At 43.0% G+C, this 15031-nt stretch overlaps 1 protein-coding gene across 1 annotated transcript in view; it reads right to left on the minus strand.

Moving 5' to 3' along the window:
- Positions 1 to 15031, minus strand: part of LOC101162448 (synaptotagmin-6) — a 107729-nt gene that overhangs the window by 86062 nt on the left and 6636 nt on the right. The window contains exons 2-4 of the mRNA XM_011477567.3: positions 9114 to 9727; positions 7757 to 7788; positions 5734 to 5803 (exon numbers count right to left, since the gene is read on the minus strand). Of these exons, the coding sequence (XP_011475869.3) occupies positions 5734 to 5803; positions 7757 to 7788; positions 9114 to 9727 (716 nt within the window). The remainder of the gene's footprint in view (positions 1 to 5733; positions 5804 to 7756; positions 7789 to 9113; positions 9728 to 15031) is intronic.

A 15031-nucleotide genomic window follows, 5' to 3' on the forward strand; every position in this document is an offset into this window, starting at 1 on the left:
TAAATCTGGGTAAAGTATTAATCATTTGGTGTGGCCTCCCTTTAAGCTATGCAATTAAAATCATTTCCTGGAAAAACAAACCTCTTGGACTTGGGCCCCTTTTGAACTAACCGATTCAATTATTACGAATCAGTAGCAGGCGAAAAAGCACTGTTCAAAAAAGCTTGTAGCTGTGATGTAGGTGCTACAGTCTGCGGGCCACGAGCTCCCTGCTCCGCTCTATTCTAAAGCCTCTTTTTGTGTTATCTTTAGGTGTTACTAACAAGGTTAGTAACCATGCCCATGTCTATGTTTTCCCTGTCTTAGCTGGCACAGAGCTCAAAACTGTACAGCTGGACAGTTCCAATATTGCTCGCCATTTTTGTAGTCCCAGCAGTGTTAGGTTGGGGTTGTGAAGGGCTAGCGATAAAGAGTGTAAACAAAGAGCTCTCAGTTACGGGGACGGGAAATGGACATGGGCTTGCACCAACAGTTCTGCCCCCAACTCAAAGATGAATAAACTCTTGCCACTCTGCAGAAACTATGTCCTAGAAAATCACACAGGTTTTTTTTTTAATTTTGGCTAAAACCAGTTTAATCATAGTTAAAAGCTTTGAAAATAGACTTTAAGTGGGAATTGGCACTGACAAAAGGCTGTTTATTTTTAATTGATAGGTTAAGAATTGGAATTGTTTGCTTAGAATAGTCGTAATGGGTGTGTTCCATTTTTTAAAGGTGAGGTTTAAAAATGCAAAGACTACAAAGCAAAATTTTAATGTGAAAACTAAAAAAACAATAAACAATAAAAAGTCTTGTGCTGGAAGATAAAACTGCTCCCAAAGGCGAATGTTGAAAACGTTTGATTGGCAAATCCTCTCAATCCTGCTTTGAAGTGGTATGGGTGTGGACTTCCAACCACTCTCTTCTGATTGGTGATCAGAAGTGGTTGGGGTAGAAACGTTGACTTAGACTGACTCGGACCAATTGCTGCTAACTGACATCGATTGGCTCCATCATAACAGTGTCTTTATGGCAAAAAAACAAAAATTAAAAACAATTGGCGACTGAATTGAATTTGTACATTCAGAGTGCAAACCCGACTATTACAGAGGTGCTCATTACGTCGATGGCGACTGACCGGTCGATCTTCAAGGACATAAGGGTAGATCGCAGGCCAAAAAAGATATATAACCAAAAAAAGAAAAAATATATTTCTAAAATAAAACACCAGCCAATCAAAATCCTCACAGACAAGTACGGGACTTGATTGGCATGCAGAACGGCCAATTGGACATCTTCTTATACATACCTCACTGCACATGCATGTTTAAATTCACTCAGCGCAAATTCTGTCTGTCATCAGAAAGTGACTTTCTGCCGCGCGGCACGTCAAGTCCCTGGCAGAAGCCCACTCCGGCACACTGGAGTGTTTATTGATCCGCCTGGATCGCCCCCGTGTCTCCTCCAGCAGCCGGCTCTAAAACCCCCCCGATAAATCCGAGCTGACTTAGAAAGCAGTGTTTTTCCGTGGCACGCGCTTCCCACAGAGCCAGCAGGCTTTAGAAATGCCATGCTCCCCAAATTACACGGTTTACAGCAGAGCATAAATACGATAGTCGCTGCTTTCTGATTTTGTAATAACCCTTCATCTATACTACTAAAGGTATTTCCTCATTAAATTTTGTGTATGCTTTCTTCTTAGTTGTTGAATTATCAATAAAGAATGTAATGTACCACTATTTCATAATACTATATTTATGAAAACAGTATTTTAGTCTCAAAATACTATCTATCTATCTATCTATCTATCTATCTATCTATCTATCTATCTATCTATCTATCTATCTATCTATCTATCTATCTATCTATCTATCTATCTATCTATCTATCTATCTATCTATCTATCTATCTACGGACACACCTTCTCATTCAAATGAACGGGAAGGTGTGTCCAAACCTTTGGTCTGTACTGTTTATTTATATAATAAAATATATATAAACTTGTGGTCTGTACTGTATATATAGGTAGATCTTTAAGACATTGTTGTCTAAAAAGTAGCTCACATGCCAAAAAGTCTGAGCACCCCAGGACTATTAAAATATTAGGACATTTTTAAAGTGCCTTTTCATAATAAAATGTATTTTTTTATTATTGCATGGGTTTGTGATGTTGTATCAGTTCAAAACAACTGCAAAGGTGAAAAACTGACCTTGGATGAACCTAAATACAAACCAATGCATGTGGATTACAGTCATATAGTCATCAATGGCTAAACAAGCCCAATCCTAGCTTGGCTGAGATCAAGTGCTGCTGGAGTTTAAAAAGTAACAGTTCATCATGGCAAAAATGAAGTTTCCAACAGCCCAAACACAAATGTGAAAGTCTTGAGATTAACCTCAGCTCCCACTCCAATGTTTAGAAAGCTGTTTTTTCCCAGAGCGGATGGACTCCAGTTATTTTAATGGCTTTGCTGCATAGAATTTGCCTCTTTTCGACTTTGCTAAGCTCATTGAATTTTCATGAAACACAACAGCTCAACGTCAGTCAAAAGCAGGTTGAGGCTTCACAGCGACACAAAGTTTAGCTTCAGACATAAAGAGGTTAAAAATAAAGCAAACTTTACTGAGAAAAAAAGACGACCTATCATGGACCTAATTTATATGATCACAGTTGAGAAATACTGAAACAGGCTTTTACATCTGGGCACTGCTCTGGGTTCTCCTGTCCGGAGCATTCAGAGGTCCAACCATCACATGAATGCTCCAGGGTAACTGGGTGCTGGCTAACTCCTGCAGTCCAGTATCCTCAATGTAACCACTTCAGTGTCTGACATAAATGCAGTGAGACCACAGCGGAACGTTCTCTGCAGTGGAAAGACGTGCCCCTCAGTAATCCAGAGATAAAGATGTGTAAACGTGCAAATTAATCCAAGATGTAATGAGTCTCTTGGCGTGCAGATCCAGTTTACATTATGATCCAAGAAAACAAATATTGAATGCATTAGGAGCTCCAAAGAGCTGCAAAAACAGGACGTTTCAGGTAGATGAGCATCATATGCATGAAAAGTGATAAATTCAAACACGTTAATAGCTACAATCATGCCCCATTTTTATGATGAAATTTTCATTTTTCAAAACAAATTCAGAGTTACATTCTTTTGTCTAAGAAAGTGAATGCATTTAGGGATACTTGGAGACAGAGTAAAATTCAACCTTTATAGTAACATGTAAGAAAACACAGACACCGCTACGCGTTAGCCATGCTAGCATATTCACATTATATATAGACCAATACTGTTAAAACAAAGGTTACTGTGACTACGCTGACTCCAAACTTTGTTAGTAACATGAACACACAGTCCGACATCACTACACATTAGCTGCGTTAGCGTAATTGCAATACTTCTAACTCCTAACACCGTTTGCAACACATAAAAAAACAGACTGACGCCACAAAAACAAATGTTACTTTGACCATACTAACTCCCAACCTGGTAAGTATCATGTAATAATAAAAAAAAAGACTGTTTGACACCGCTACACGTTAGCCGCTTTAGCATGTTTTACAATAACACTTAAACTTGTTTTCAATTTGTAAAAAAAACAGACAGACATTTTGACCGACTACAATGTAGATCTCAAAATCGCTTCGACATCATTCAACACAACCAAAATAAATCCATATAGGGCGCTTTGGATTTTGGGTAATGGCATATACTTATATAGCGCTTTTCTACCGTCTTCGAAGGCCCAAAGAGCTTTATAGTCACAGTCCCATTCACACATTCACACACTGGTGGCGGCTCCGCTGCCAAATACTGGCGGCAACCTTCCACCAGAGGCTAGGTGGGGTTCAGTGTCTTGCCCAAGCCCACTTTGACATATCAGCGGGCAATCTTACGATTGGAGGTCAACCGCCCCACCACTGCACCATGGTCGCCCACTGCATCACGGCCATCCGTTTTAAGTGCAGACAAGGTTTTACTTTAAATCTAAGAACTGTTTTAAACAGGAAGTCAAAGCTTTACAACCCATTTATAGACTAAAAGCACTGAAATTCACTTTAAATGTTCCAGTTTCCACTTTTTAAGTCGACGAATGTCTTTTTTTAATCTGAAATTATTCTCCAGTCACTTCAATCACAAAATCAGTGCGGAAAAAAGTATGAAAAGATGCAACTAGCATTTTCAATCAGTTTAGAACGCAGCATCTCCACATAATGTTTAGGGGGAAAAAAAGTTGTGGTGCTGCAGTCCGTCTGTAAAGACTGAAAGAAAAAACTGATAAGAGTTGAGCTTGTCAAATCCAGACATTGTTGAGGAGATGCTGTAACAGTTCTGAGACTACGGAGCAGCTTTCTGCTGAGGAGCTGCTTTAGACTCAGGTGTTGCTTTAAAGCTTGATTTAACATCAGCTTCTTGTGCGCCTATTGTGCAAACACAATCATTGTCAAAATATTTTGTTTGCAAGAGAAACGTGGTTTCTCTTTACGGTCAGTGAGGCAGTGATCCAGCTTGCAGAGCTGTCAAAATTAAGTACAGTTTGATGTCGCACTGTGAGGAATTGCGCCTGGACGGAGGCCACGGAGAGCCCTTCCCATCCGCCTTTTCCCAGCTCTGTGCTTCTAAGGCGTTATCGCACCAGCACGCACCGTTGTTTGCACAAACCATTCAAGTATGTGTGTGTGTGTGTGGGGGGTGTGTATTTTACTGTCCAGCTTCAGTGAGTGACATTTTAACAAGAAGTCATGAACATGTCACAAGAGAAGAGGGAGGAGGGGGAGGAAAGCAAGACAAAATGCCATAATCCCGGAATCTGCTCACTGAGGAGAGCAAACGACCCCCGCGGCCATCCTGATCACACACAATCATGTCACGGCCGCTCACAAAACGCGCGGTCACATGCTTTTGCGGACACGCGCCTGCACAAAACCACGCACTGCTGGGAGGCCACTGGGTCCAGTCATGGCAGGAGCAAACAGAAGGGTGCGTGGACTTTAGAGGATTCAAGAAGAAAGAAAAAAACGGCTCCACAGGAACAGGTAAAGTGATAAACAGGATTAACGCCGAGTTCATGAACCTCTCATCACACCTAAAAGTACTTCAAGTCCCAGCAGACAACACCGCAGACTGTGATCACAATTCCTCTCCACGATGGCGCTTTGTCAAAGTGTCAAAATGCAAGTTGATCAAACCCTGAGGACAGAAGGTGGTGGTTGAACAATGGAGCATTGGGTCTGGTGGCGGCTGTGAACCCGACTTTGCATTTTTCCGCTATGCAGCTCACCTCCGCTGCACAGGTGACCGCCTCTTCAATAATTAACACAAGCTGTAGAGCAGACAAGTCGGTGTCTCAATCGTTTCTCTGAGGTGGAGGCGACAGCATCACTGATGGAGGTGTGTAAGACTGAGCTGCAGACATCCATTCTAATCAAATATTAACAGACTGTTTCATAAATGATGGAGGAGAGTGTAATGCGGTCAAGAAGGCGGCCAAAAAAAGAAGAAGTTTCTGTGTTCGCATGCATAATTCAAAAGTGAACGGAGGGTCGGCCACGGCGAGCAGTTTACAGAGGCAACAATACAAACAACGGCAACAAAAAAACAGGACAATGCTGCATCAGAGCGCCGCACATCTCACTTTCACATCCTCCATCCAACCACATGCAACCTGTTTCACGCAAAAGTCTAAAAAAGAACCTCAAAGCGTTAGATGTGAGGCTCCGATTCAATATGCTGACAGCTGGGTACTCACCACTGACAACGGCTCTCACTTTTCCCTCTTCTTGGTCTTTCACTCTGACTTCTCGCTTCCTCAGTTTTCTCTTTTTTCCCCCTCCCCTGCCTCTCTATCTATCTATCTCTCTTTTTCCTACCTCGCCCCCTCCTCACTCTGTCCTCCCCTTGCCAGCTCCTGAGCGGAATGAGCCTCCGCTGCACTCAGGAACCCTGTTTCTATGGCAGTGGGAGCCAAGCAGGCAAGTAAGCAGGATGCTGTGGTGTAAATGTCTTGGGGGCACAGCCTTCACTCACTACAGTCAAACCAGCTCGATGCCCCCCCCCCCCCCCCCCCCCCCCCAAATCCTGTTGTGCTCAGGCGCCTGTGAGCCACTCCGACTGTTGTACAGAGTTGGGGTGAACAGTGCGAGGAGTTCCGAGCCTTCCAATGCAGCAAATAAAAGTCAACGCGCCCAAGTTAGATGCATGAATATGGATGCGGAGATCCTCATAAATATCAAAGCTTCTCTCTGAATAGATGTCCAGATAACACAATCAGAGAGTTGTTTTTTCATGCCTACATGCGGGGAGATTAGGCAAATGCCTCACGAGTGATCAAAAGAAGAGCTGTTTTTGATGAGCAACACGGGGGCTTTGTTCTGTGTCAAGTGATGAACACATGTACGTCCACACGCTGCTTCAAGAGGGGATTTAATAAGCACAGGAGGCTCTGCTTGCAGGCTGCAGCCCTGGCCGTGGTCATGCGACATATTGCAGCACAATCTCCAAGAAGAGGCAGAGTAGGAGAGATGGGGGTGGGTTATATTACCCCCCGTCCAACTGCTCATCTGGATAAGCATCGGTTTTCCGGCAGCCTGTGCTCCTGCAGATGCTTCAGAGCAGCCTCGAATCAATTAGCTGCACAACAGTGAGAACATGCATGGGGAGTAATTGCATTTGATGCAGAATGCACGAGTAAGGCAGTGCTGCTGGTGAGACAGCAAGAAAGCCCTTCCCCTAAGGTAGCTAACTGTTACAGTAGTTATCGTATTATGCAGGAGTCAGAAACACTGCAGCAGGTTTTCAAACTCCTGCATGGGCATTACAACATGTCCTCAATTTATTTTTAATCGCACATAAAAGCGAGGCAGCCGCAAATGTTTTCAACACCAGCCTTCTGGCTTTAGTAACTCCCAATAAACTAGATAAACTACACAGTGGTCAGGAAGAGACAGTTGTATCAGAGATGGCGGAGTGCTTTAACCGTAGTCACACCCACCCGTATGTGGGGTTGCCCTATGCCCTGTATGGTTCGTTTTAGATTGTGCGGATCCATTGAGAATCGAAGAGAGTTGGTGTCACATATTAAGAGGACCACAAGTGGTTCTTGCAGTTCCCTTGAGGCTCGTGTGGCCACCTTAAGGAACATCATGGAACATCTTATCTGGTAACTGCACTGTGAAGTATTTATACTGAAAATGTACGTTTCACGCACTAATTATCTACTGGTGATGCTGTCGTACTGTGCTCACACTCTAACTAACACCAGGGAAAATGCAACAAAACTAAAGTAAAGTCAAAATTAAAACATTGGGGGGTGAAAAAAGTGGTCATAGTTGTTAGTAGCATTGTTCTGATTTTGATGATTTTATTGATCTATACTGTGGGGAACAGGCATTTTAAACCTTTTTAAACTTAATCCATGTTTTGTTAATTTTAAGTATTTTATTTCCTGCAATTTCATGCAAATGTACGTTTTATTTTATCTACAGTCTCTTGGTGGCTGACCATGGTCAGCGGGACAGAGGATGAAAATTAGCCAAGGCGACAATCCTGCATATCTACAGTGTTTCTCTATTTTAGAACACTCCACTCTGGTTTTTGTACGCATTGTCCCTTTAATAAAGAAATACAAACACTCTGCGCTCTCGTCGTCAGCATAGGCCATATAACGCAGCCACTAAGTACAGATTACATGGATGAAAATTGGTTATACGTGGAAAAAGTTAGAAAAGTTGTTGTCTTTACGTGACATTTTCACAACTGTATCATGAATTAACCATGATAAAACCACGGAAGAAGTACGGATAACCTACGCAAAAAACACGTAAATCAACGTGGAACGTGAACCGTGAGTGGCTATCTGCAATTCATTGGTGATTCATCCCTCAACACGCCGTATACATGATGTGAAAATTTTACAACATGCGTGAAAAGTTTGTCAGACATACGTGGAACGGTCATGGAAAGCCACAAACCTGTGTGTGCATCTCTGAAAACGTACGCACAATTGCGTATGATTTACGTAATAATTGTGAATAAATTACGTCAAATAAACATATCTCAACTGAGCACAAATTTTGAACAGATGAAAACCAAATTCATGTAAAGACCCGTCGGCTGAAACCCTCGACGGACATCTCACACATCAACAAATGATGAAAACAGGAAACACTTATGAATCAAGATTCAAACATTTAAGGCTTTTACTATCAAATGCACAGGGTTTCCCTGTAGAAGAGATGCTTACTTTGCTGTTTGCTCTGAATACCATAAGGTTAAAGGTTAAATACTGAGTTTTAGGTTAAAAAAAACTTTATAGTATATTCACTGGATATCTGAAACATTCACTCAAACATAAAATGTGACTGTGCATCAGTAAATGACTAAACCTATGCACAAATCAGCTTTGTGCAAATTCATCTGAGAATAACTGTGCAAAAGAGACTTTTGTGAGCTAAACAGTATGATACCCTTGGATGTTGATGAATATTGAGGTGTAGGAGCAGCAATAATAAACAATGAGCATGTGCAAAGGGGCTGTTTGTTGTTACAGATTCTTGTCAGCTGTGAAGGAGTCTGATGGCAGAGGGAAAGAAAGAGTTCCTGAGTCTGGTGGTCCTGAACTTCAATTCAATTCGATTCAATTCAATTTTATTTGTATAGCCCAAAATCACAACAACAGTCGTTTCGATGGGCTTGAAGTAAAACATTAACTCAAAAGGATCATGAATTCAAAGAGTTCAATAGGAAAATACTAAAATGAACTGACAAACTGACCAAGCTATACTGGCATCCCTGCCCTTAGACCCCCCTCCTGTACCTCCATCCCAAGTAGAGGAGAGTGAACAGACCTCGTTGGGGGTGGGTGGGGTCCTTGATGATAAGCTCTCCTGTGAACCCTGCCCTTATAGATCCATGGCGGTAGAGCTGCCGTACCACACTGATTCAGCTGGTCCAAAAGGACTCAACAACGCAGCTGGAGAAGTTGCTGAGGATCTTTGGGGACATGCCGAACTTCCTCAGCCTTCTCAGGAAGTACAGCCGCTGATGAGGTTTCTTCACTAGCTGCGTGGTGTTGAGTGACCAGGTGAGGTCCTGGCTGGGGTGGACCCCCAAATATTTAAAGCCGCTCACCTTCTCCACTTCCACACACCAGATAAGCAGCGGCTGGTGAGGGTTCCTCTCCTTGCTCTGCTATCATCTCCTTTGTCTGGTCTGTGTTGAGGGTGAAGTTGTTGTCCTCACACCATGTCACCAGACTGGCCACCTCCCTTCTGTAGGCTGCTTTGACCTCGCCAGTGATGCGTCCTATTATGGCGGTCTCGTCAGCAAACTTCAGGAGGACGTTGTCCCTGTGAGAGGCCACACAGTCGTGGGTGAACAGGGTGTAGAGGATGGGACTGAGGATGCAGCCCTGAGGTGTGCCAATGTTTGACTGAGGCTTGCCAGTCAGACATAGCGATTGGGGTCTGTAGTCATTCAGGTGGGTGGGAGGGCTCTTCTTAGGGAGTGGAACAATGGTAGTGATCTTGAAGCAGGATGGGACCGTTCTCTGGCTGAGGGAGAGGTTGATTATGGAGGTGAGGACGTCTGTCTGCTCGTTGGAATGTTTTCTGGTCCTGGCACCTTGCGGGGGCCGATCCTCCACAGGGCTTTGTTTACCTGGACAGATGAGATGACTGGTGGGGGTGAGGGGGGTGCAGTGGTTCAAGAGGGCAGTGGACCCCCTGCATGGGGTGTGGAGGTCTCTAAGCGGGCGTAGAATGCATTGAGGTCATCAGGCAAGCTGTCTGCAGCACTGATGGTACTGGAGCTGATTATGAATCATGTATATCATCCATGTCTCAAGTAAGACTTAAACTCCTTGCGTGGAAAATGTGCACAGTATGACACAGGCCTGAGGTGCGAGTACTGGCCCCCTAGTGGCTGCTGCACTCATGGGGTGTGCATGTGGTAAGCAAGTGCCCGCACAATGTCAAGGCAAACCACACTGTCTGAGTTCCTCATTTTTAACTGTTAGGAGCATGCAACAGGCGCACAGCCAAACAGCACAATACAGGATTTGGGCGGTTTACACACCTGCGTCTCATCTGCCTCCCCTGTCAGTGTTTAAGTGTTTGCTATGACCCGTAACCTGAAGCATGTCCTTAGAAATAATGTGCATGAACAATTTTGCTCAACGAGCTCACGATGTGGTCAACGATAATAACATTTCATGTGTGTCCCGTGCAGGGTTGCCCGTTTTTTTGTCAGTTGTGACTAAGGCGAATAAGTGGAGCGGAAGTGTATCTTGCAGTTTCCTTGAGGCCTACCTCATAGACTTTTGTTTTCTAGAGGCTTTTATCAATGGTGGTGCTTTGTCCCCCTCGTTCTGGGGCAATACTTCAATCTTACCCCCAAACCAGCAGCTTAAACGTTTTTGAAGTCCCTGAAGAATTGGTTTGCTCAGGACCAAGAACCCTCACATCTTTGTCCTCACATAATTTTCTCCCAAAAGGAGCTGCAACTCTTTGTCTTCGTCTTTTTCAAGTGAATAATTCTGGTTTTTCCCAAACACAGAAGCTTCAAGCCCTCTTTTTAACTGCAAACAGGTTCAGAAAGGGTGAAAAGGAGTTAATCATGAGCCGCAGCATCATTCCAAATAAATGCTAGTGCTCCCTGCACAACACTTTCAGCAGCATCAGTGCATCAGAGACCCCCAGTTTGCTTCCAATCGTCATTTCAGCTGTTATATTGATGGAATTGACTGCGTCGACAGTTGATTGCTGTATTACTTCTTTTTGTGTGCGAGTTTGTGCAAACCAATATTGAGCTCCATTAAAACGGCAGCAATGCAGAAGTAAGTGACGTTGAAAAAAAATCCATCAGGAGAAACATTTCCTCAAAAGGGAGATCTGATCACTGAAAGGGCATAAGATGCATTCAACCTCTCAGTCGCACATGAGCATCTGTGACCAAACGGTCTAATCTATAACTATTTACACCTTCAAGCTCTGAATCACATAACTGATCTGTTGCAGTTGTATTATACTCAAAAATGTGTCTTAGATTTGGGAGAGCTCACAGACCACACTTTGATTTGATGGTTCAAATGTTGGAGAAACAATCTAGACTCAAAGCTGAAAACATTTCTTAAGGATGCAGAAACCATTAGGAGCCTATAGAGTTGACTAAAAAAAGGTAGTCATGCCCTATTAGGTGCATAAGTGGTTGAGTGTTGTCAGGGCAGCAGAGGGTTGTTGGCCACACCGCCCTGCACGCCTGAGAAGCTGCAGGCGGCTCCTGAAGACTGACAGGTGAAGAAACAAGCTTTTAGTAAATAAAAAATACAATTTTCCATGGAACTTCATTTTAAAACCTTAGTCGCAACTGCCCTTCTAGGTGGATGGAGGCAAAAAATGGGCAAACTTGTTCAGGGCACACAGGTGGCTCGCTCAAAATATTGAGATCGTAGATCTCTCAGTGAGCCTGTAGAGAGAAGATGTTCATGCATAGTCTTTTTCAACGGGCATGCTGCAGGCAACAGGTCATTAGTGAACACTCAAACAACACGCAAAGGCAAGTAATAGTGATAGGTGACGCCAAACTTTTAAGATTTGATACAATACCGAATACCTTTGCATAAAATATTGAATGGAAATTATTGATACAGATTACTGATTATCCTAAAAACGAATACCATCTGAGAACTGGCCAAGTGAAAACTTTAATGTGGTAGGTTAAAAAAATACCTACCCATGTTGTGCTGTGTTGTCGCTAAGGATAATACACAACTTGTCTGATGGAGCAGTTCAATATGCAGTGGGGGCATACTGGAGTAACCATTGATTGTATTGGACAGAGCGAGTGAGACGTCACCCATAGGAAATGACTTACTTCCGGTTCCAACCAAAGGAAATTAATTCAGCAGACATTTTTTCGCTATATATATCCGTCGCCATGTTGGAACCAGACGTTCTGAGTCACCGGTTATTGGTCAGTGTGGGTCTTAATCTACATTTCTATGGCTACCACTCTCTCAAATCAGAAGTGAGCGTTTTAGAAAGGCCACACCCCTTTCACAAAAAGCAGGCTCAGGAGTATCTGTCCAACGCTGCTACCATTCACCTACTTTTATTGAGGCATCTGGTCCGTTTATAACTTAAAAAACTTGCGCCACAGAAAAGAATATAATGAAAAAGAAAATCTGGATTAGCAAGAACATGTTAAAAAATGTAGGAGAGCATGAATGGTTATTCTGACAAACATTAATGACTTAGTATTGGCTGTTTCTTTTTCTATAGAAGTCTATGGGATATTAGCTTCTTGGAACTAGCTGGTACCTCCTGTTTGGAATGAGGGGGGGGGGGGGTCTCTCAGTCCAGTTCTCCATTTACAGTCAATGGGAGTAACTCACCGGATAATAAAAAACTTTCACAAATGACTCATGCTCTTTCCTCATTTATTGATTAGTATTTGACACACTAATAGAGTAGTTGATACTTTAATTGGTGATATACGGGTATCTTTATTATATCTTGGTATAAATACCCCTATCACTAGTAGGTTAGGATAAAGTATGTGAGACGCAGGGATGTATTGATTTTCCCTTTTTGGGAAACGGCGTACTAAGCAGGACGCTCGTTAATGCTGTTTAAGTGATAGAAGCACACTTCTTGCCTACAGCCTAACTGTCAGAATTTAGGAAATTAGACAATCACAGCGTTTATTTAGTTTGTGCGGGCATCCCACGGGCACTTAAATATCACATGCACACCCTGTGCACACAGCATTCTCACCGGGTCAGTACGGCACCGGTACTCACACTTGATTAGAGTGTGGCATAAGGACTCCATATAATTGCATCACCCATACGTTATAAATGTGTGTGACTTACATTAACGGCCAGGGATGGGCAACTCCAGGCCTCCGGGGCCGGTGTGTCTGCATGATTTACAGATATCCAAGCCCTACTCATGACTGTTAACCTGGTTCAGGTGTGTCCAGCCAATCAGAACAGGATCTAATATTGATCCAATTTGACACAGATTACTAAAACACCTGTAATGCAGATGTTGCTGAATCTGAGAATGCTGTAGATGCTGTCACCAGGGACAAAAACTTCATCAGTGCTCAGCTTCATGGATTTTCTTCACGCCACATCACATGCCGCTCAGAAGATTATCATGATTATGACCTCTATTTTGTGCTTTTCCATCCCTTTGTAATCACACACAAACACAAAAAACAACCTCTCAGAAGCGGAACAATCAAAAGAAGTGGTAAATATCAAAGAAGCAGCGACGCATCCATAATCCTGTTGTCCTCTTTGTCCAATCACATCGTTCACCCCCCTGTGATGGAGCTGCTGTGAACAGCGCACACGACAACATCCTTTAAACGCTAACAATACATGACAGATTGGGTTATAAGTAGGGAACAGCATGACAATCAGCTGGACAGGCTCTAAGGAGCACTGATGGGTGTAAGCGGGGGGTTTGTGACGCCTCGCCTTCAGATGAACCACTGATGAGTGTCAGCTAAGCAAACAGCAGCGTGTAGCTGCTCCCAAGAGCCCAGACCATGAAATTTTGAAGAAATCCGTTCCACACAAAGACTTTACTTCCATGGAGGGATCATACACCAGGGCTGATTCATATTTACAGTACAGACCAAAAGTTTGGACACACCTTCCCATTCATTTGAATGAGAGAGTGTGTCCAAACTTTTGGTCTGTACTGTATTTCTCGGTCATTATGTCTCCGAGTCATCTCAATCTAATTACATTTAAATGGCAATTTCCCCCTTTGTCGTTTAAATGAATTTTAGTTTATTTTGGAATACAGTAATTAAGGGCCATGCACAACTTTGATTTGAAAACAATTCTATGAACAGAACAAGCCACACATTGACTCTGAGAGGATGTGCCATCATAGGGCCCCAGGGGTGCTTGAGCACCTGCCCTTTTTGCCTTTTTTATTGTATTAACAATAATAAACTCCTGTTAGTGATTCAAAATCTCAGCACAAAATCCACACACTATTCATGCAATTATCCGGTAATAGGGGGGTCTATGCTGTCGCTTTTCTTTGCGGCTCCACTTGGACTCATCGCCACGGGAGACAGACAGTGAGAGAAACTGCTGTCCCACGGAAAACTGAAGACAGTGAAGCTACTGTCTTCAACCAGTTACTTATTGTCTAACTAGTTGCTGCTGTCTCCTGATTGAACGAGCTTAAATAAGGTTAATATGTCAGAAAAACCCTGGTCAAGGAGTCCGTTTCTACTTTTGCCAGACGTCTAAGCAGACAGATCGTGCGGAAACAGGAAACTGGGTACCAAGTAGAAAATAAAACACCGGGTGAACTTTTAAAATAAAAGAACCATATTTATGGCGAGTTTGTAATTTTCTCGCTATGGGTCTGAAATTAAATGTATCTGTTTAACATAATATTTTCTTGTTTTTAGAATGTAAATGGTGTATACTTGTATAGTGCTTTGCTACCTACAAAGACAAAGTGCTTTTACAGTCACAGACCCATTCACCCAGTCACACACACATTCATTCATTCACACACTGGTGGCCGCTCCGCTGCCAAACACAGTGCCTACCACCAGAGGTAAGGTGGGGTTCAGTGTCTTGCCCAAGGAAACTTTGACTCATGGGCGTGCAAGGCGGGAATTGAACCTGCCCTAACGCTGCACCACGCCGCCCCTGTTATTCAAACCCCCCGTATACAAAAGGACCGGATTTTGCAGCTCCGTAATGCTATTTCAGATTGCTGTTTTGCCATTCAGACAGATTAACACACTGAGCTATCAATATATTGTCATTTGTTTTAAATGAACTCAGCCACTGAACTCAATCGGCATGAGAAGAAACATTTAAAAAGAACAGACTATTTACGTTTAACTGAGAGAAATAAATATCTGTGTAAGATTTTCATTCATCCAGGAAGATTCCATCAAGGTAGACAGTAAAAGCGCAGTTTCATCTGTTCTCCCACATGCTTTCGCAATTCTGAACCACCGTGAAAAAAGTGAAATCAACTGACTGAAACGTTTCTGTTTTG

Source organism: Oryzias latipes, chromosome 7, assembly GCF_002234675.1.
Source record: "Oryzias latipes chromosome 7, ASM223467v1".
Lineage (NCBI taxonomy): Eukaryota > Metazoa > Chordata > Actinopteri > Beloniformes > Adrianichthyidae > Oryzias > Oryzias latipes.